Genomic DNA, 23,530 nt, shown 5'->3' with positions numbered 1-23,530 from the left:
TTTGCAGCATGTCCTGATGACTCCAACGTGAGCATACAGCTTAGGTGAGTTTTTTTCTAACATAAAAACTGGCAACATTTACACTTCTGAGTCACCATGACGACTCTCGCTGTTGCTAAAAGCAGCAATCTATGCACATGCGAGGACACACAGAAATGTGATGAAAGCAGCATGAAGAGCTGTGTCTAACTGTACTATTTATTCCATGCAAGAACACCATCATTCTGCAGTGATGGCAGCATGAGCAGAGGAAAATTACCAGGCTGCCTCTCCACAGGCCTGACTGATTTTGCTCAAAGACTAGCCCACATGGGTGCACCATAATCCCCTCATCTCCGAGGGGCTCTCATTGTGCTGCCATACATGCAGGAAGTTTAATAAAACAAAACTTCAGAGGAAGCCTGCGATGGGGGACTGGTGTTGGCTGGGTTGTGCACACACCAGGCAGCGCTCCCTGCTCTATTAAAGCTAGGATACAGATGGGTATATTAGGACATGAAGTTCTAACTCTGAGGAGCTCACCATGATATACAGCAATGTTCACTTTAGGAAAGATAGACAGAAGAAGCAGAATGAAATTGAAGCAAAGATTGTTCTCTTTTATATTGTTAAATTACCTGAGCAGTCCATTCAAAATGGGAGATGAGAGATTTTTAAGGCGACTTGTAGATTAATAATTGCCTTCTTTTCCTCTCCTTTTCATTGAACCAAATTAGAAATTGCCCCAGATCAATTTATTTGCCTTCTCTGCGAAGTGCGCACATCTATCATTTGAAGACTAGAATACGCAGGCTGGAATGGAGGATCCCAAATGGCTGGGCCAAATCCAAATGGAGGGAAAAAATGAACACCAGTCTCCTGGCGTTCAAATTCTTCCCAATAGATTCCACAAAGGAGCGACGCCATGTTGCATCACATCAATGCCTTACAGAAAGCAACAGAGGAGTTTTACAATATTTAGAGTTACCGATAAAAATAAATAAATAAATAAACATGGTGCTTCATTATAATTGTGTACACAGAAGCTGGAATTGCTCCTCACACTCAAACATGATTTAGATGGTTTTATTTTAAAACAAAAATGCAACAATTGTTGCTGCTGCAGTTAAAATGTCATTTAATCATTTAAATTCAAGCACACTGTTTATCTCAAAGGAAAATGAAATGTTAAAGTTCATATCATCCTGGTATTTTCAGAGAGTCTTGGTGGACAGTGATGATGGGGGCAGGAAGGATTTACGGTAGCAGTCAGTCTTGCAACAAATATAAGAATCCTCTGACTGAAGACTGTTGCTGTCAAAGTAACATGTCCTGGCTGACACCGTGTTGGCTAGCACCGCTAATCCACCTCATTTGCTTTTGCCACTAAACCTCTCTTGCAGAAAGTCTGTAATATGATCCTGGAGAATCAATCAATGGAAGACATTGTCAGCATCCATTAAACCTCATTTTCACCTCTTCTGGGGGTATAGTCAAAGTATTTGAGTTTCAAAGATGCAAGGAACTGCTAATGTTTGTCAAAAAAAAAAAAAACCATCTTGTTGCTACAGTTGCACATAAATGTATGGAAGTTAAAAAAAGAAAAAGTAGAAGCAAAAACCCTTTCAGCCACACAGCATCGATAACCAGAGGCAATAATTCGCAAAGAAATGATGAAGTTTATCTGCAGAGCTGCGTAACACCAACAGCTCTCACTCACATGACGCCACACCTTCATTACAAAACAACAAATCACAGCAGTTCCTCTGGACTCTTTCCAGCAGTATGCGTCAAAACAAATCTAAGCCCCCCTGATTCCCATTGATTGCATTGGTTGATGCATCTATAGGTGGCTAGCTACTTTTTTTATTTTTTTATTTTGAGTAAATGGATTTTTTTCCCCACATTGTTTTGTATTTACAACTGGTCATGAATAGTAATGAAATGATTCCAAGTAAGCAGTGGTGGGCACATTTCCACTAATTCTCTAAGAACCAATAGCAGAGCTAGCTTTTCATTTAGCGCCTCAGTGGGTTTGCTAACTTTGAGCACATTTAGTGCACTTAACTTCTAATTCTAAAGCACAAGTTCACTCGACTGCTCTGTAAACTTTTAGTTGAATAAAGTTCAACATGTGTGTTAAAATTGACTACACAACAGTTTGAACTATGATTTCTTTTTTTCCAATGCTGGTTTGATAAATCAATGGTTAAAAATATGATTTTATGCAATCACTGTGCAAGGTAAGTGGTGTAATTAAACCACTTTATGTAACTGTGGGATTAAAGCAGTTAATTTGATAAATATGTTTCATTATTAGAGAAGTATTTTAGTAGATTAGGCTCTGACCAGAGATACAAAACATTATAATTTTGCTCATTAATCATTAGTAGCTTTTTGCTATCATTTTTATTATCAAGGCAATATTTTTCCAAGATATACTTTTTTTGGGGAATAACACTATTTAGAGATAATATAGTTTATTACTAATTCCAAATGTTGGACAATTAATGGTCGGCTCTCTGGCTACAATGAGAAACGTCTTTATTTCTGCTTCTTTCTCAAACTTCATCTGTTCCATTTTCTGTTTATTGGAAATGGAAAATGTACATTTAACTGGTGAAAATAAAGATTTGTAGAAAGCAGCTTCATAGCGTTTTACAAAGCACTGCCTCTTATCCGAGCAGCTCAAAACTTTATGAAAGCATCTTCATCTACAGAAGACAACTGAAGCAGCTCAGATGTTTTATAAAATCTGCTCCCGGAATCTTAAAGTCATGTCAGGATGACAGACTTTAATTAGCAGACAGAACTGCCAGAAGCACACAGAATAATTCTGCTTTGTGAACCACTTCTGGCCGGATTTGAGACATGAGGATTGGCTAAATAAATTAATCAGCATTCCTCAACATTGTTATGCAGCTCACATCCTATATTTTAGGAGAAATACAAGGCCAAGCCGTGTGTACCGAACCGGGCCAGAGGGAGAATTCAGACCGGGGGCCCAGAAAAGAATCTGATCAGAGCAATCTTGTTGAGTAGAAGAAGAATGTGAGGAATTGGGGAAAGAACCCAAACAGAGCTGACCACTATGATCCGGCTGGACTGTTACAAAGGGATCTGTTTTAAAACAAATAACTCAAAAAAAGATCCAGGAGGAAGTTTAAAATGTCAGTTTAAAAGAGATTTATTACTTGTCTATGTTCCAAATACTTAAAAAATCATATTAAAGTCCCCAGCAGGCATGTTTTATAGAAACAGGCTTCCCACCAGAAACAGCAGAACAATCCAAACTTGATACAGAATGCACTGCAGCATGTGTCCACAATTGGAGCCTGATCTTCATTTGAAAAACATTTTCTCAACAGGGATCATCAGACCTCAACGGGAAATCAGCCCTAAACACCTCCATGCTTCTGAAAACAGAGGGACCCTGAACCTCTCACCACAGGAAGACATGAGGACCATGCTGCCTGGAAACAGGACCTCCATCCGTCCATCCATCCATCCATCCAGTTTGCCGACGCAGCATCATCCAGTGGTCCATCTGTCCATCAGCCTGTCTCCACTTTACGAGTCCTGAAGTCCGGGAGCCCAGTGTTGCAGATCACCTGCTGCTCCACATAGCTCAAGCCCAGCTGTGCTAATTCGTTCTCCTGTGAATTTAGTTCCTATCAGCAGCAACAGCAAGTCTTAAAACACACTGCTAGAAGAAATGCTGCTGTTAAAAAGGAAAATAATAAAAACCCTGGTGTACTTATTACAGGACAGACATGTAAAAGCAGCAGCAGCAGTTAGATGGAGGTGAATACGAGACAAGTTCTGACAGCCGAACCTGGTTAGAGGCAAGGAAACATCACTGCCAGTTGCCTGAACTTCCTGTTTAATATTCAGATCTGTTAACATTGTGAGGGCTGGAGTCGGCGCCGTTATCTCCTGATGTCAAATTAAAACAGAAACACACGGGCTTAGCTAGTAGGCCCTGAAAACAGCTGGATCAAAACAGCACACCACATCCTGCCTTCCCTCCTTTCAGGAACCCCAGGTTCCCCTTCCACAATGTTCTCCACTTCTTGTTGCACGAATGCCCAAATGATATGTGGCATTTTCAGACTGATAAAGAGCGCTCCAGCCCTTTAATTATTTATGCGACCTCAAATGAGCAGTGAGAAATATGCTACAGTGCTACATGCAAAGCTGGCCGCTCTGCTTTGTGCTGAAGCAGATAATAGGAAATCAGATCTGCAAAGTTTAGCCGTGTTGCCAGACCTGCTGTCACAGTCTGCTAGCTCTGCCATTATTCCTCTGAAATGACCCACTGTTGTCATTTTTTCTCCCTCCACAACATTAACGTGACAATGTGGAAGGCAGGCCGACATGGCCGCTACACTCGCTCTTTTCTGTTTCTGATCTTAAATGGCGCTCTCTTGTCATCTTTCAGCACATTAGCTTCAGAAAAAAGAGAAAGCGAGGAGGCTGAAGTGGCGGCATCTGTGACTGAAGGGGGAGGACATTAATCGATTGTTACCGGATGATCCAGCTGCTTCATTTTTAGGAAATATTACCAGCCAATGACAGCACAGCCAGGGAAGTTAAAACATACAGACAGATTGGCGATCTATCCAGGGTGACATCTAGAGACAACCATTTATTGGCTGTAGAAACGAATTTTATTTTCTAAAATTAACACAACATTCACTGTGAGAAAAAGAAAACGCACCTACAGGATGTGGCTCCTTAATTTCCCTTCATAAATCCCTAATTTTTCAGAGCTTTGTTGATTTATAACTATTTAATGTTGGATCAAAATTTTCTGCACACTATTTGATATTGAAATAGAAATGAAACCAGGAGATTATTGAGTAAATCTGCCCTCTTTGTTTCACATAATGAGAAAAAAATTTTATAGTCATGATGACCAAACATTCAATATTAATATAATGTTGATATTTTCGCTCAAGGTTAGCAAACTATCGATCATAATATTCTAAGCCTTGTTCTAACTGATAAACAGTAGATTGTAATCGTTTCATAGAAATAACTGAATGGCAGAAATTCTCATTTCTACCATTGCGAGGCAAGTATTTTGAATTAGTTTCAACATGTGGATGTTTATACACGGGAAACAGTAGAATACTTAAAGTTAGTTATTAATTTGATAAATCTGTCAGAATAAAGAAAGCAAAGTAGTAGGAAAGAGTGATTTTCTTGCTGTGGTTATTTTAGTCAGAAGCCATGAAGCTAAAACGCATAATTTACACTTCAATGATAGATTGTTTAATCATTTTATAAGTTAGCATACTTAGTTTTACATATTTTACAAATATATTGTAAATAAATAATAAATACCAAGAGAACTTTTGCACAGATTTTTGGATGTTCATAAAAAAAAACATGTTTGCAAAGAGTAGTGCCTTTTCAAAGAAAATTATGTTTTTTTTTTGTTATTTTACACATTTTAACATGACTATAAAGTCAACCTTTATATCATGCCAAGGTTATTTCTGTTGGTTACCATCCAAGACAGTAATTCAGATTTTTAAACAAAAGAAGAACTGGAACTTCAAATCAGCCTTCAGTGCAACTCACCTTGGAGTTACTGAAGAAAATAGAACATTTCCATAAAAATAGTCATGGTTTATCAATAATAACATATGTTTTACAGGTTCACAATTAAACAAGAATGTTTAAAAATAATTCTTTTTTTTTTCAGAAAGTACAGTGGCTTTTCAAGGGTATGAAAATTTACTGACAGTGCCTTTGAACAAATATAATCATTAGTGAAATAATTATGGAGTGGGAGGTAAAATAATAGATGTGGAGAAAGGTACCAACTTCCATCAGCAGTGTACGACAGGTCAGAGCTGCCAGAGGGGCGGATACTGTGACTGAGACAGTAAATGGGGACGTAGGCGGTGAGAATCATGTGTTTGGTGCTACATCTCCTACAGCTGTCGACGATAAACCACAGAGCTTTTTATATATGAACTCCCAGGATCCAAATTGCATATGGTCAGTCTTGATTACTATATTAAAAAAAATGCATTTAGCGAATAAACATTTCCAATTCCTCATCTGCAATAATCTGTCTCTGAATTTTTGTAGAATTTATTTTCTCAGCTCAACTCCATGCTGAAACCTCTACAAATCCACCCATCCTAAAATACAGGATGGGTATTTCAGGATGTCTTCCAACTTTATATCTGGAAACAATGAAACCGAGCTGGGAAGCCTTTTCTCTAGTGATGGGCCTCCAGAGATTTATCACCTATTCCCTTCAGACTCGGAGCCTTAAGGCCTGTTCAGACAGGATTAACACGACAGTAAGTGGGGAATAAGACTTCCCAGCTCCTCTGGTTAATTGAGGCATATGATCTATGGTGGATATGGACGTTGAGAAGAACAAGACGAACAATGAAAAGCAATTAAAGATGAAGAAAAGCTTGGGAACCCTCTGAGAAATCCCTATTCCCGGTAATCAGCAAGGTATCTGTGTAGCATCAGGAGGAAATAGCTATCATTTCAGCAACGATTTTTAAAGCATATTTCGAAATATCAAGCGGTTGATGGAAACGGCAGAATTCAAAATAACTTCCTCAATTGAGCAAAAACTGTTTTTATTCAGCAAATGAGTTTGTTGTAGTGAATTTTCCCAACCACTGGTGGGTCTGTACCTTACCAGATGCACAAAACTATTCAATTCCAAACCACCAGATCCAATATGAGGACTCTCTCCATTTTTCTCTGATGTGTGGTCTATGCTAATCTCCAAACTCTATTTCAAAAAAATACATGGTGTTTGAACTGTTTAAATGGGCAAATTAAAAACGTTTTTGAGGAGAAGGACAGCGAGGGTCCAATTTATACGACTAATGTGTTTAAAGTCCAAAGGCAAAAAATATATATATTTTTTAAAAACTCACAAGAATATTTACTGAGTTGTCTTTAGTAGATTTTATTGCAAAATAGGAAAATCTAACTTCCACAATGTTTCCCACCTCTACATGGAGGTATGGTAATAACTCGATTCATGAGAAACATGAAATGGTTTTGTAGAGAATGAAAAGATGGCAGCCTGTCAGGTTAACGCCACAGTGCCTGACAGCAAATCAATACGCAGACAGATTGCTCCACTCGCAGATCTCTCACCCTCAAAAAGGAGGAAAACAAAGCATATGTGTTTATGCTGATTAACTTCTCCTTCAAACAAGACAATCCAAACTATTGCACACGTTTTAAACCAGCAGAAATCCGTTTATGAAGGAAGACATATTTTATTTATCATGGTTCATTTCTGAACACGTAAACATCTGTAAATAAACACGTTTAATGAAGCCCCACGGCTGTCTTTTGTTAAGTAGACAACATTGATCTGTCAAATTGATTTAATAATTCAAATTAAATCTGTTCAGATTGCTCCCATAAGAAAATGGTTTTAACTGTATGTTCATTTATTAACTTTATTGAGCTTCACAACAGAAACAGTGTTGCAGTTTCAAAATATTTGATCCCAAAAATTGTATCAACATTTTTTTAAACTAAAAGAATCGACTCAAATCTTAAAATGAAAACTTATATTCCTATGACTTCTGATAAGAAGGTAAAAAACAGAAAACCTCTCTGGTTGTTGTTGCTGTCAGTCAGCTGCATATAATGGCCAATCAATGTATTTTGCACAAAATGTTCTTAGAAAAAAGAAAAGAAAAAGCACTTATATGGTAAAAACCTACAAAATCTCAACTTCTCCAGGAGAAAACCACCTACCCATGTTTATTTTAGGAATCCATTTTGATTTTCAGTAAAGCAACACCCTGACACCGTTTCTTCATTCCTATCCGACCAGCTCTCCTCTTAGATAAATTGGTGTCTATACCTCCGACAGGAAGTGATTTATAATTTATGCGTCTTTGCTTGCCGGCCATTTTAAATAGGAAGTGTATTTTTTAAATAAAAAATGAACGCAAAGCAGCTGATTTGAGCATCTTCAATCAACTGTGTGGATGCTGCCTGAATGGGTCGAATAGAATCAGAAATTAGTTCATCTGAACACAGACCTCAAAGAAAAATCCATCATGGTGCAGTTCAGTCCAATGTGTCTGCTTCTGATGTCATTTATTCCAAACATCTACAGTCTCTAAATAAATTGTTTGTCTTCCTCAGTGAAGAATAAAACTAGAAAAATGCTGAACTGAATTTGTCTTCTATGCCAGAATGTGATGGAAAACAGGAGCAGATACTTGCTGACTTGCTGTCAGCTTGGTTCACAGAGTCTCGGTTATGCATGGGGTCAGCTCCAGTATTGACACACACTGACGTTTTAAAGTTACAGTTTTAAATTTTAACAAGGGAGAGAAAGCTGCATGGAGCATGCAGAACGAAAATAAATTTCACAAATCTGGCTGAGAGGAACATTCCAATTCATCCTAGTTATCAAACAATACAGTCAGAAAAAAATTAAATACCATGAGAATCTCATAGGTATGATGAAGTATAAGAGTGATTAAAAAAAAAAATCACTAATGTGTAGATTAAAAAAAAAGAAAAGAAAAAGAGAAGAATGGCTACAGGAGAAGTACATTTCCACCAAAACATGTTTTTTCTGATTAATTTCACATATTTATAAGAAGAAGAGGGAATATTCTCAGATGGTCAAAGATTTTCAAGGGGAAAAAAAGCACATTTCCACAATAAACACATAATTTTGCAATATTAAAAATCTAACATTGTAAAACCAGATATGTATAAGAAAAATAATTAGAATTGACTTTGATGTTATTAGGTCTGACATTTGGGACAAATCAACAGTAGACGTCCTCTAAGAGTTACACTGAAGATCTGGATATTTTCCCGGAGATTAAGTGACAAATCTGGACTGATTTGATTTTATAAAGCCAGAAAATACTTTTGTTTTAATATCATAAATGCCTTTAAAGGAAGAAAAAAAAAAGAAAGACAATTCAACATTTTATACCAAGCAGCAACAAGTTTATGTCAATCTTATTCTGAGAATTCAGAATCTGTAAAATTCTGTCCAATGTGTCTGCTTCTGATGTAAAACTTTCTGTAAAACTTTCTGTAAAACTTTCACAAGTTTTACAGATGGTAATGTCAACTAAAATATAAATGATGCTGTCATAAATCAGTAGAATAGTTGTGGGTGAACTTCGACTCTGTCCCACTTCCATTTGGTACCAGCACACCATGTCTGGTGTACTTTACATACATCAGTACTAACTGATGTATGTTTATTTGGTGCTGAGAACTTATTCTTAATTCAGATCTGATTGTTGTTCTGATTTATCTGGGTTCTTCACACCATTTGGACCAGAGGAACCTCATAAAACAGCTTCAGGTAGATTATGAATCTCAAACCAAATGACTGAAATATCTACCCAGACATACTCTGGGTAGATATTTTATCAGTCATACAGCCCTATGTTCTTACAATAAACTTTAAATAGACAACTTTAAATTGTTGCTTCTCAGATGTAATGTACAGTTGAAAAGGTCAGCTTTAAGCAGCAGGTCAGATAGTTGTGCCAGCTGTTACTTTAGGATGAGTCAGGAAAACCAGGAGAAGTTAGAAAGGATCCCTCTCTTTATTCACCATCGATCAGAAAGCCGCTGCCAGTTCCTCCACTTCTAAATGACGAACACACTGATTGGGCAGAAGAAGCTCTTCCAGATGCCAAGCCGCCATTTTTTCTCAGCTGTTTCTTTATATTATCTGGCAACGGGAGCGGCTGGAGCTCCAGCTCTGAGGGAAGTAAAATCAATCCGGGTTATGCTGAAAAACTCCCCTCACCTCATATACACTAATCTCATTTAAATTACTGCAGTTACTCTTCAACTGTTTTACAACATGGATGCAAAGGAAAAAGAAGAATAAAGTTGAATCTCTGCTTCCGTTTTATGAAAGAAACACACGTACAGTACGGAGAGGAGAGAGGAGAGCTTTACTGTTAATAGAGATTAAAACAGCACTGTTAGTCACAAGGTTAACACAATTATCCTATTTTACTCTAACAAGAATTACTGTGGAATGTGAACTACCGGGCTCTGCTGTGTCAAAAGATGTCATTGGTTCCTGTGATGAGGAACCGCACAGTGTCGTCTGAATAGCTCACAGTTAAAAGGAAATAACCCAGGGGAGCTGTGATCTTTTCTTAGAGACGGAAATCAAATTACGGCACTAAATGAAATTAATCTGTACTTTACATCCTTCCAATCTACAGTTTCTGATCAAAGGAGCGCCACATTGTTCCCCAGTCACTACCATTTCTCCTCCGCATCCTCCAAATAGGACACAAAGAAAATGAGACGGTTTGTTATTGTGCTGTGGTTGTCTGGTGTTAGAGCAGAATGTATCAGTCAAGACAGGGTTACAATAGATGAGACAAAGGACGGAGCTGAGCACAGTGGGGAGACATGATCCTGTTCCACGGGAGACGGTGGAACAGCCTGAAGGGTCTCATCAGACGCACACTCACTGAAATGTAATACAAGCCGGAGCGTTATGGAAAACGGAAGACGGGCTCATGCAGTGCCGCATACCTGCATTGTTTTCAGAAGGGCATTCATTTCCCCTCCAATGATTACAGCACAACGCCAGCTGTATTGTTTGTTTGAAAGCTCAAATCATCCACATTGATTCCTTTATTCGTTCATTGTTGAATCCGCCGTCATGTCAATGGACGAGAGCGAAACGGGCCCAATTACAGCAAGCGACGCCTCCCTGCGACTCCAGAGCAGAGCGAAGATGATAGAGGCCTCAAACTGGGAGGAAAACGGACAATCAAAGACTGCTTGTGGTCTGCATAAACGGGCACGCAAAATGTCCCATGCTGCGACCCAACAATGGTTCACATGGGACGTCAGATTAGTTTTGTCAGCCATGTAAACCTGCAATTAGAGCATCTCAACAACCCATGTGACCAGACGTGGAATGCATAGAAGTTCAGGAGGACACACATAAAATATGTAAATCTTTACAAACATTGCTGAGCTGTTTAACTTTAACTGGCTCCGTCTGCAGATCATAAACACTAATCCTAAGGCTTTGAACAAACTGTCACTTTGGCACAAAAGCCTCCAACACCGTTTTGATGGCGCCCCGCTCTGAGATGTTGCCAACAGATCTGTAACGCAGGCAAAGCAAATTCAATGGATTTGAACTCTGCTGTGACAACTGAATTATGTTTGTAATTATCTGAAATTCTTAAGCTGCACCTAAGCAGTTGTAGCAAAATCAGTCATCCCACAAGCGAACTGCACTTGTAGAGGACGTGGCTGATTGGTCAAAATGATTCATCAGGCAACCAATAGAAGTCTAAACATGAGCCAGTATGGGATTCTCATAGTAACTGTATAAAAACAAACATCTGGAATAAAAATGGAATCTTTCCTGTTTTTGGTTAAAGTAGATATGCAAAACTAATACTAAAATAAAGTAGTTAAAATCCACAAATACTTGAGATCCACTCTAGAAACGTTACTTCAATAGCTCATATGGCTTAATATGCATAAATATGCACAGTGGAAACCATCAACCGCAAAAGCTAATATCCACGCTCTTCCTTATTTCTGCTTTTGAGGGCTCAGCCAATCACGTCAAGAAAATAAATGCCGCTCCTGGATAGGCTGCTTTGCAAACACCAGCCAATGACATGTCACGTAACATTCTGTCTGGGTACTGTCAGCTTCTCAAGCTCAATATTTTATATATGTACTACGAGTACAAAAATAAATCAGTGAATTATGCAAATTTTCAAACAAATAATTTGGAGTTGGAGAAATTGCGACAGATATCCACTATACTGATTATCAAAGTCCCATTATTTGGCATTTACCATCACATTAATAGACTATACAGACTTTATGTTAGAACAATATTATGGGATTCTTCTCTTGATAATTATACAAGTTTTTAAAAAAATCCCAGTTGAAAGGATGATTTTTTTCCAGAAATACATTTCCAGACAATTTTTTCCTCTAAAATGTAAATTTAAAACCTCCATAAACACAAGAAATCTGTATAACATGAATTTTATTTAGCATCTTATTCCAACACATTTAATTTATTATTTATTCACATTTTTTAAAGAATTAATAACCTTCAGTAGTAAAAAAAAAAAAATTTTCTCAAGGTAAATGTCATCCCTCCGTGGTGGAGATGTGGATGGCCTGCTTCTTCGTGTCGGATGCAGAGGACCAAACCGCCTGCCTGCAGCGGCCCTCTGATGCTGCCAGGGCTCCTGAGTGCCTCACAGTAAAAGGACCTTTTTTGTTTCTGCTTTTTTCTCTAAACTGTTTCTTCTTTAGGAAACAAAAAAAAAAAAAAAAAAAAACCAAGCTGCTTTTGAGGAGGATCTCAGAAGCCTGGATGTGTTTCCAGCTGACAGCTCGCTGATGAAATCGGGGTAACAGTTGAGTGACTGATTGATAGGAGCCGGGCTTTGCCAATATTACAACATCAATCTCATTTAATGAGTTCATATTAAAGGTTTGTTTTCAAGCACTGTGAGGCCAGAAGGAAATGAACTGGATTTCAGCTGCTAAAGTTAGTAAGCCAATAATAATAAAAAAAGAAAACTTAGTCTTTAAGTAAAAAAGAAAAAAAAAAACAAAAAGAAAAAAACCTGATTAATGCAGTGGCTTAGGCATCACTGGATTTTCCACACTATATATCTATCTATCTATATATATATATATATATATATATATATATATATATATATATATACATATAGATATATATATATATATATATAAAATCAGACATAGATATGTCTGATTTTTTTAATCACCAGTGTAACTTGTGTAATACATCTTTATGATTTAACCTAGTCGTTTGTGTCGAGCTGTCAGAAAAGCAGTCCATGACAGCAACATCACACCCAGCAGATACCAGGAAAGGTTCTGAGCTTCTAATCCAGACATTTCTCTGTCAACACGGCGGCAGTGTGTACAATAAGTACGCATGGATTTATATGCATGACGTGCCGAAGCACGACCAATAACAGTACGTCTGACAACCACAACAAAGCTGGGCCGGTGCAGGGACAACACACAGAAACAGAATAAATAAAGTAAATCCAGCTCAACATGACAGCTGCTGCGACTTCATTTTGCAGAGCCTCCAAATATTACCAGCCTCATTTTCACCAGACACAATAGATCACTTCTGTCCAGGAAATGACCAGATATGTTTATGTTTGATTTTATAAGTTATCAGAATGAACAGTGCTGGGGAAAACATTTCCTCCTTACAGATTTCTCCTGGTTCTTTAATGAACAAAATGCTCTCCAAACCAACCGATATGAAGTAGAAACTCTTCTGTTAAATTATGAACCGTTATGCAAAACTGAGTTCAATCTGACCACAAACATCCAGATCCAATCACCACCAGACCTGCAGAACCAAGAAACCACTCCAATAGAACCTGACTGACAACATGAAGCAGACCAAAAGAAGACATAAATCATTACAGACGCATCAATATCACAATTCAGGGAGATAAATAAACACCATTACTGTGGCTCATATCAGATATTTTACACAAAAGGCAACAAAATAGAAATATTGGTACAGTTTAACTTATCGGTCTGATACACATTAAAATATAAATATCATGCCAACACATTGCCATTACATTAAACTTATCAAAATATTCAGAAATAACATTGAAACTACATTTACTTACACATAATGCAGTAAAAACTAACACTACATTTTTATGAAATTTGTCGTTGCTTTGGATTAATCGAATGTGAAGTTTGACTATTTAATTTCTGGAAAATCTAGATTTTTCTCCAGCAATGGACTCTTTGGTTTTCCATAGTCGGGCGTAATGTCAGTCTTCCCGGCCCAGAACATCTTGTTTTAAAGCTTGTATTTATTTGGACTTTGAATTCAGGTACATTTAAAAGAACATTTTTAAATGTCCTAAGAACGAGTGGGAAAAAAAAAGAAATTAAAGTCAGAAAAAAAATAGGAAATTGGATTTTTATATCATCCTGGAGTCAAGTATGGTGGTCATAGAGTGATGTTCTGGGCTCTGGAGGTTTTTTATTTACCAAAAACATCTTTGTTGAAACGCAAACATTGTTTTTCATCTGGCTGAAAATCTTTCAGATTTTGAGTAAGTCAAATGTTCATACCTTTCCCCAATTCCACCAGCGAAGGTGGGCAGTAGGGGGCGCCAACACCTGTTACAGTGTACCCCACACAGCATCCCGTCCAGCATCTAAAGACCCATTCACACTGTAAATGAAACGAGGTTGGAATATCTTTGCTTTTTGTATCAAATGTGAGTTAAGCTCCAAATAGCTGACTGCTTCTAATTCCGCGTCTACAAGTTGTAGAACAGCTTCTTATCAGAAAATGAACGGCCTCAGCTCAGCCTGGGAATTTATGTATGTGCACAAAGGAGAGCTGATCATTACATAACAGGAAAAGAAAATACAGAGCATATTCCATGTGTTACCTTTTATCTATGAATAAACAATCCCCAGCCCTGCAGGATTCTTTATTACTTATCTGCATTTGCTATATGCTAGCCGCAGGCCTCAACCAAACAACTCTTTAGAAGTGAATAGAATTTGCATTCACCTTTTAGGCATCACCGTTTTGTAAATATGAGCATAAACAGTGAATAATGACTCTGATTTGGCTGGTTTTTGCTGCTTTCATGGTCCGGTTGTTTCACTGCACCAAGCAGCACCTTAGCTGCTGTCAGTGTGGCAGATTGCTGCCCACGCCCCTCCTTTGCTCCCCCCCACCCTCCAATCCCTCAAGAGATTTCGAATTGGAGGGTGCTTACTTGACATCCCATCAGTTGGCAGCTCACTAACAAGTAGGCCATAAACCTTTCTTTCTCCCTTTGATTACACTAAGTGCAGGGAGGCCAGATGTGACCCAGCAGTCATCTGTTGGCCTGCCAGCGCCGTCGCTCTGAGACTGACAGGGCAGCACGGCGCGGGTCACTGGGGCTCCGCCCCCCCTTCAGGATTACAGCCATTGTTCTTCATTACAGCAGGAGAGGCTGCAGCGGGGGTTCAGAAGGAGAGCACGTCCACTTCCGCACCTGTTTCCATCATTGCGGGGGGCCCTGGCTGAGCCACAACCACGTCGGAAGGTTCCTCTGTCAGAAAGGCTGGCTGCTTTCTGACAGAGCATGGTGATGATACAAAGGAAAAAAACAAAACTGTTCAAAGTCAGGGTTTATTTTCCTATAATGAAAAGATTGGTTGTGTAAAATCTGTAAAACTGTTTCTGGACTGCAGCTCTGCAGAGTGGAGCACAGCTCCTCAGTAAAACGCATCTTTGCCAAGAGTTACTAAGAGAGACTCAGAGAGCAGATCGTCATCTGAACTGCGCTGCATCGTCTCAAGCCTCAGCTCCTCAACACTTAGCACCGAGGCAGTAAAACGCCTCACCCACAGAGACTCTATACGTTTATTACCACCTTAAAGAGGGGAGGGAAAACATAAAGGACAAATTCAATAAGTCGTTTGGACTGAACTCCATTTTTATGTCCAATTTGGGCTCTTCTCCTCAATTCCTAAAGCACAAATTCTAAAGTTTGCGAAAGCTATGGCAAACATTTCTAAAAAAGGTCAGACATTATGGAAGCTACATAAACTAACTACAGGAAAAAATAAAGGAAGAATAGAGAGATTCAAGAATACAACTTTTAAAAAGACTTGAAATACTAAACATGTTTCAGTTTTTACCCACATCTGGAAAAAACTTCAAACTCCACAAATTTGTAGACTGTGTTGTAAATCCAGACCTTTACACAGTCTACACTTTCAAATGTAGCACCATCCTGGTGTGTTTACAACCTAACATAAGCAGAACTGGGAAAGAATGACCAAGTTTACTCTGGATGACCTATAGGTTCTCACAGTCAGACCTGCAACACTTCTCTAAAAACATTTCAAAACCACTTTCATTCAACCGACATGTTTGTGACTGGAAAAGTCAGGCATCCTTCAAGAGATAACTAAAATATTAAAAGGAATATGAATGTTTAAAAAAAAAACATGATTGCAGGAGAGCAAACTATGACAGCAAGGCTTAATGCACTGCAGAAAAGTTGCTCCGTTTTCAACTTCCCACTTAGCAAACCATTCCCACCCCATGAACTAAACCGCTGCTCATCAGCTTTTCTTTATTCATTGATTGGGATAACCACATTTCCTTACAACAGACCATGCATTGAGTACAGGAAATTGGTTTCAGTCATTGGTTGTCAAAGTAGGCTTTAAGTCTCACCAAGGCATGTTGAAACTGATGCCGAGTAAAACATCCCATGGTAGATGCAGCAGTAAAAGTCTGAATCCTGAAAGAAAACCAATTAATGGAGTGCTTTTTTCTCAGACATCTTCAAAGAGCCCAACGGTTCCTTCTATTATCACTGACTTCTGTTTACAGTTGAGGATAGTCAATCAATCACCACATTAAGGAATGTGAAGCTGACAGATCATGCAGCCTCAGTTTATATGTCAGCGGTAATGTAGCGGTAAATAAAAAATAAGAAAGCAGGCCAGAAAGCAGAAATGTACTCAGTATAAATCAAGCTGTCATCCATGCATTAATCAAGGCTTTACGCTCCAAATTAATCCATTTGCTCAGCTGTACAGTGGGCTGTATATCTGAGAAAAAGGTGCGACAACAATGTCTGCATAAAACAGCAGGATCGGGTCCAAACGGACTACACGGCTCCATTGAGATCCACTTCCTATGGTTAGCTCGTGTTCTCAAGAGCAGACGACGACATGCGAGTGGTAAACACGTCCATCAGCATGTTGGATTATCAGCCAGAGATTGCATCTACACACAAGGCATTACTAACGCTCTTATCCAAATCTAATAACTATCTGAGATCAAACAGACAGCAGTGTGTAAATCATGATGAGGGTCATCATCAGGTCAGCAGATAACAATATTCCTGTGCAGACGCCATAACAAGCCTGCGCGGCCACAACACGACACGGTCTGTGCTTGTTGGGATAATTGGTGGATTGCCACCGGAGCTTCAAGTCCCAATAAGCTGATGGCGGGAGTGCTGCGTTAGCATAACTCAAAACCTGGAAAGCAGCGTCTCCTGTTGCTGTAAGCCGATAAGCTGCAGAATTACTCCACTTAATATTCATTCACAGGCACCGCACCAAGATTAAATCACATACCTTTCACTTATAGCAATATAGACATGTGTAAAATGAAGAGGGTCTAGATTAGAATCTATATTTGTTCTATGGTTTGTATTAGAGTCAAATAACACTTGAAAGGAATATGTGAATTCATAATTCATGAGGGAAGGGAAATTAGGGAAGAAAGTGAAAGCCTACTTAAACTTTAATGTAACGCAGAGGCAAAACTCATGAATGCAATTTGGGTATTTTTAACCCGAGACTCGCAGGAACAGAAATATCTCTGTGAGTGCTGCTTTTATTGGTTCTGGCCAAGCAACGGCTCTACTGTGAGCATTTTGTCTTTTTATTTTTGTTGTGTAAATTAACGAATATGAGATGAGTATTTGTATAATCGCTCCAATGGTCCTGGTGGAGTGCTTTGCCGTTTATGCATTTCTCTTTCCTGGACAGAATCACAGAGGGAGCTGCTGCTGTGCTTCTGTCTCTCTCCTGTATGCAACTACTGACATAAAAGTTAACTTTGTTTCATAGCTGTTTTTAATTTTAAACATAAAAAAGTATTTTTGACTAAATGTTTCTGTCTTTAGCGGCGTCTGGATAGAGCTGTTGTTGCCATTGTTACCTTTGAACAAAAGCTCTCATTAGCCGTTTTATAGAAAATACTCCTGGCTCAGTGGTCCAGTTTCAATGACTGCTGGCAGAATGAAACAGCGTACAGTGAACCCCCACAGTTAAGCATTCACAGATTTCCAAAATCAAAGATTTTTCTGTGCAAATTATTTGTGTAATTTGACAGACTTTTATGCAGAGTGCGTTTGACTATTCCAAAGAACAGGCAGATGGGAAACAGAAATAAGTGGCACACAGCCACTTGAAATGCCATTTGGTGACTTTTTGTAAAGTAACCAATCCAGGAACCCCATTCATTTTCCTTGGCACCAATTGGCTGAACCCCAAGAGCGAAGCTAAGGAAGACCACAGAAGTTAGCTTCTGCGCTAGTGAGGCGTTTCCACTGTGCCCATTAGGGCATAGTAAGATATATTTTGTGTTTGAACTATTAAAATAATAAGTTGTAAGTTGAGGTGCAGACCTTTGTGGAAGTACATGAGACCAGTTTCTCGTGTCAGGTAATGGCTGATCCAAACATCAAGGAAACTGGAGCAGATTGATCACATTAGAGCTGGTTTATCTGCATGTTCTTAGTTGTGTTTTAAAGAAATTCCCAGATTTCTGCTACTTTCACATGGTTGTGGTCCCTAACCTCCATGAATACCGGGATACTCACTGTTTACCAAATACTTTTGGATTTCTATGGGTTTACGCCAAAGTAGCTGCATTTCCATTAAAAAATATGTCAAAAATTGTCAACGTCCCGCTAATCTCGAAAAACATTTTGTGACATTTGTGTAAATAACTCAATCAAAATCACATGTGAATAAGTTTGTTCGCGTGGGAAGTTAGTAAAAACATGCTGCGTCATCTTCCTTCAACTACTTCCTGTCGTTTTCTTCTTCAGGGTTTTCACCAGTGGTAACACCCATGTTGATCATGTGATGCAAAAACAACACAAAAAAACACTTTAACCTAGTGTCAAAATGTTTTATTGAAAAAACAAGAACTTGTTTGAAACTGACATGTTTCCATTAAGCAAATTTATTTTCCAATTGTCAAATTGTGTAATGATATGGCTACTGATAGGCTTATAAAATAAGAAGGCAAAGGATCCTTAAACTGAATCAAAACGTGGTTCCCCCAATCAGCTTAAGGCTTTGAGAAATTCTCCACCAATGTCATTTTAATATATTCTTCTAATAAATTAGTTAAATTCTCACTTTATAAAGCATTAGGGAAGATACATCAAAAGTGAAATTAAGTTTTTAAGTAACAGGTGTTAACACTTCTGGCAGCCCTTGTGAATCCTTTTAGTGATCTAAATAGAACAAATACAGAAGTTTAATTTTACTTCTGGGTCATTTCAATGCCTTTTCCTCCAGGAACCATAATAAGCCACGCCCACTCATCTCCAGTTTGCAACTAAATTATCATTTTTGTGAGGTTGAATGGTGGATGGAATGGAACCTGGTTCCAGATTAGCTGCATGGACAGTTGAGGCAGCTCGACGGTGGATTATGACCTCGGCTTTCACATCTTCGTACGAGGGAGGGAAAAAGAAAAAAGCAGGCTGTAAACGCATGGGCACAATGTGATCTCAGAGTATGCAGCTGGAGGTGAATAATTGATACGCTTTGTGCCAGAGTGCCCCGAGTTCTGTGTGAAATCAGTGGAGCCATTACCATGAAGGTAGAGCAGCGGCGTCCAGATCAGACTCAGACTCTCTCTGCTGCTTTTCACTCACTCACTGACTCGCTCCGAGGAGAGAAGAGGGAAACGAGGCTCTGCATCCATTTCCCAATTCAGTGGATAAAACTGGATTAAGTCTTGTGGATAATCCACAATGTGACAAGCATCTGCCTCCCCTGTCATTCTCACCACTAGAGAGGCTGCAGCTTCTGTCATGAAGAGCAGCCTGAAACATTTAAGTTGGTGATTTGCTGCCTGCACCGAGCGGCTGTTTAAATGCAGAACTGTACTGGAAATCAGCAGGGAGAGATGCTGAAGCTGTTCTGCACAGATCACACCATCAGCAGCGGGGAAATCATGTCGCATCTTAAACTGAAGCCCATCCGCTGCCTGAAGCCTCCCAACTCAGATCAGGAAGCCTCGATGTACCCTCCCACTCCCCCCCGCAAAAAAAAAAACCCATCTGCGGTGGAACGAACGCACAGTCCCGCAGCGGCTCAAACTGCTCCGGGAATTTATTTTTATTGTTATTATTTATTAGATGTGACCTGGATCTCCGTGGAAATGCTTTTACTTTCACAACGCGTGCATCCACTACTCAAAACAGCCGAGTTCTGCTGTTTATTCTGTAATCCTCCCCCCATTTCGTACAATTAGTCGCGCACGTTTCTTCTCTGGCACGAAGTGCTACGGGTGTTTCGTACTTCTTCTTCTTCTTCTTCTTTTTTTTTTTTGGCAACCCTAACTATTATACTTATAATTTTTGCAAATAAATCTCGTTGAGCGACTCCAATAATCAAGCAGTCATTTTATTTAATTGATCAGGGGGTGAAGCAGCTCACACTGGAACCAGAAACGTAAATAAATAAAAGCAGAGCAGAAAATAAAAAACCGAATTTGTTTCCATTACAGAAAGAAATGTTTAACCGCAGAGAGAGAAAAAACAAACAAACAAACTGATAAAGCTATGATTGGAGAAGGTAAGCGAGATATCGAGGCAGAAAGACAGGCGACATCTCAACATTAAACCAAGAGATTAATTACAAAACATACCGATTTGCAGCATGTCTTTACGCCGAATTAATCAAGACATGCACACTGTTATCACCGCAGAGTACCCAAACAAAAATCCTCGGGAGAAATCTCCGAGTCGGTTGAAGCACGTTAAATGAACAAAGTTGCTTATGGAGTTCCGCTTTGACACGCAGAAGCTGCAGCACAGAGGAGTTTCCACGCACTGCTGCTCTGTCCGTTCAGAACACGCCACAAAGTAACCTCTGGGACAGAAACAGCGACAATGCGAGCACGCACACGAACAGACAGGTTCATCCGTCCTCACATCACGCAGAAATAGAAGTTACTCTTGTCTAACACTTATTTTCTTAAAGCGGTTCCCAGCGGTGGGGGTGGAGGAGGGAGAAGCGGTTTCAGCCTCCAGTCAAATGGTGAGCGGTCCAAAGTGATGTATCGGCTGGGCAGCGCCTCTGCAACGCCAAAAAAACACCCAACCCAGCCCGGTTCTGCTCAGAGCTTCAACTTTAGACATGTTCTCCTACTTGGTGAACAACATCTCGGCCGAATCCAAGCCCTCTCTGCCCTGGACGACTTCCCACAAAAAAAAAAAAAAAAACTGCTAAAATGACACTCCACCGCATCTACATCCGCGGAAACGCGGGAACAAAGGGCGTCCTCAGTCCACGCACAAGCAGAAAAAGTCCTACCTTTGTGAAGAGCCGCCGGAAACGCGAAGAGGAACAGAATAGTCGCCAGAGAGCCGCTGCGAGCGTTCGCCATGTTGGACACCTGCTTCAGAATGGCAGCGCGAGGCAGCTTCACCTACAGCGGGACTCGCTTAATGAGATGCGGACAAGGAGGGAGGTTCTATCCTCCACTCAGCCCCCCGTTCCCTGCTGCTTGACATGGACGCGCTTATATAATGCGTACTGTTCTGAAATTAATCTGAGGGAAAAATATTTACATTTAAGCCTTTGCTACACGGGGGGAGTGAGTAACTCTTTTTTTTTTCTTTCTTTTGCATTCCATCATTATGGAAACTGATTATGGCGTTTTGTCATGCAGGTGCATCTCAGTAAAATTATTCATGGAAAATGTGCTGTTATTACATATACATTCATTATTCATGAAAATAATGATATATATATATATTATATATATATATATATATATATATATATATATATATATATATATATATATATATATATATATATATATATATATATATATATACAGTACCAGGTCATCAAGTGATTTTTTGATATCAGACAAACCTGAAAGAAAAAGCAGTTTGGAAATGATGATCTCTATCCAAACCAACCTGGCTTAATGTGAAAATATAACTTTTCCTTTTGTTAAATCATAATTTCACAGTGGTTGTGTTTTCTGTTCAGTTTCCAAAACTACTTTAAATAGTTACAAAAACATTTCAAAGGCTCTCCAGACTACCAGTGGATATATGGAGAACCTTTCCAGAATCGGCTAGTCTACCAAAATTACTCAAAGTGACTCATCCAGGATCTAAAGCTCTGCAGACTTTGTTTGCCTCAGTTAGGGTCAGAGCTCATGATCCAACAATACAAGAGAGACTGAGCAAAAATTTCCAAAAGGACACAAAGACTTGTCTCATATTTACATATTCACTTGCTGAAATTGATGGAATGACAAATCTTCACTGGCTTTCTTGCAGGTAATCCTGAAAAACATGAAGGTTTTGTGGTGACCTAGTCAAAGTCTGAAATTTATTCTGTTTGAGTTTCTATGGACGCATTTAACTGCCAGAACTTTTGGAAATAAATTCAGGAGGAGTACTACAAATATTCAGGTATACAAATAAATCTTAATTTTTTTGTTAAAACCAAAATATGTTCTTGTTTAAATTAAATGAAACGTTGTAACAGCAAAAAAAAAAAAACATTTTTTTTAGTATTGTTAACATGAGGAGCATTCCTGTTACAAGACATTAAACTAAATTTTTCTCATTTGAGCACACTGACCATCTCGTTATAACAAGAAATGTTTTGAATCCAACAGGATGCTGCATTTATTTCCTAGTCCTGGCAATTAAATGCTTTCATAATTTTCTGTTGCGTGACTGCATAAAGCTTGTTTATGCAGGAAAACCTTTCAGTCTGACTGAATTAAATTAATTCTGAAAAGAAAAGTGGGGTAATGTCCTCCACAGAACCCTAAAACACTCATCGCCAAGCGTTGTAAAATACTGGGTAGCTGCTGCCATAAAGGGTGGCACGAGCAGTTATTAGGTTTAGCAGTAATTACTTTTCCACTTTGGTGCCAGTTTGGTGTGGATACATCTTCATTCAATAAATTAAATCATGGTTTAAGAAAATGTGCTTTCTGACGTTGTACTGAAAATGTAATAAAATGTTTAATCATCAAGATTTAAGCATGAGGAAAAAGCAAAAACAGGAAAAAAAATATAGAATCTTTTTCACAGGACTACTGCTTTTAAAATGAGTTTTGCTTATTGAAAGAGATTTGTGAAATAAATAGAGTTTTTGATGACGGCCCTCTGTATTGAGATGCACCTGCGTGTTGGCAGGAAGAATTCACCGGGCATTCAGAAGAGCTGCTCTCGCTCAGGGCTGGAAGTGGGCAACGACTAATTAAAAAGCTGTGAGCAGCTAAATTAGATCATTTCCCCCTTTCTTCTTGATTGGAAAAAGACGTTTGAGGAAAAACCGGATTTGGAAATGGTGATAAATTAGGAGCAACGTCGTTTCCAGACCTAAATATTGACTCTGAAAATGGAAGGGAGTGTCGTATTTACGTTCTGTGAGAAGTTAATTGCTCCTCTGACTGCTCTGGCAGTAATATGCAGTGCAGTAGTGTCGTTTTTTTGAAGTTAAAAATGTCAGATGTTAGCAATGGACTACAACAAACATGGCATTATTACTCTTCATGGACGGTCAGTCCAAAATACAAGTTAACACAGAAACCACAAGGCAGTGAAATGACAGGTTAATGTAGAAATTAGAGGCGAATGTAGACCGAGAGGATTATGTTAACCACAAGCAAATGGAGAAGCTGGAATTCCATGGAGAAGCTACA

At 38.9% G+C, this 23,530-nt stretch overlaps 1 protein-coding gene across 2 annotated transcripts in view; it reads right to left on the bottom strand.

The window, feature by feature from the left end:
* Positions 1-21,293, bottom strand: part of cadm1a (cell adhesion molecule 1a) — a 357,748-nt gene extending 336,455 nt beyond the window's left edge. For both annotated transcript variants that reach the window (XM_055046951.1, XM_055046953.1), the window contains exon 1: positions 21,163-21,293. In XM_055046951.1, the coding sequence (XP_054902926.1) occupies positions 21,163-21,235 (73 nt within the window). In that variant the 5' untranslated portion in view covers positions 21,236-21,293. The remainder of the gene's footprint in view (positions 1-21,162) is intronic.
* Between the last annotated feature and the right edge of the window lie 2,237 nt (positions 21,294-23,530).

Source organism: Poeciliopsis prolifica, unplaced genomic scaffold (assembly GCF_027474105.1).
Source record: "Poeciliopsis prolifica strain line A6 unplaced genomic scaffold, Auburn_PproV2 SCAFFOLD024, whole genome shotgun sequence".
Taxonomy (NCBI): domain Eukaryota; kingdom Metazoa; phylum Chordata; class Actinopteri; order Cyprinodontiformes; family Poeciliidae; genus Poeciliopsis; species Poeciliopsis prolifica.
This window is presented reverse-complemented; position numbering and strand designations above follow the sequence as displayed.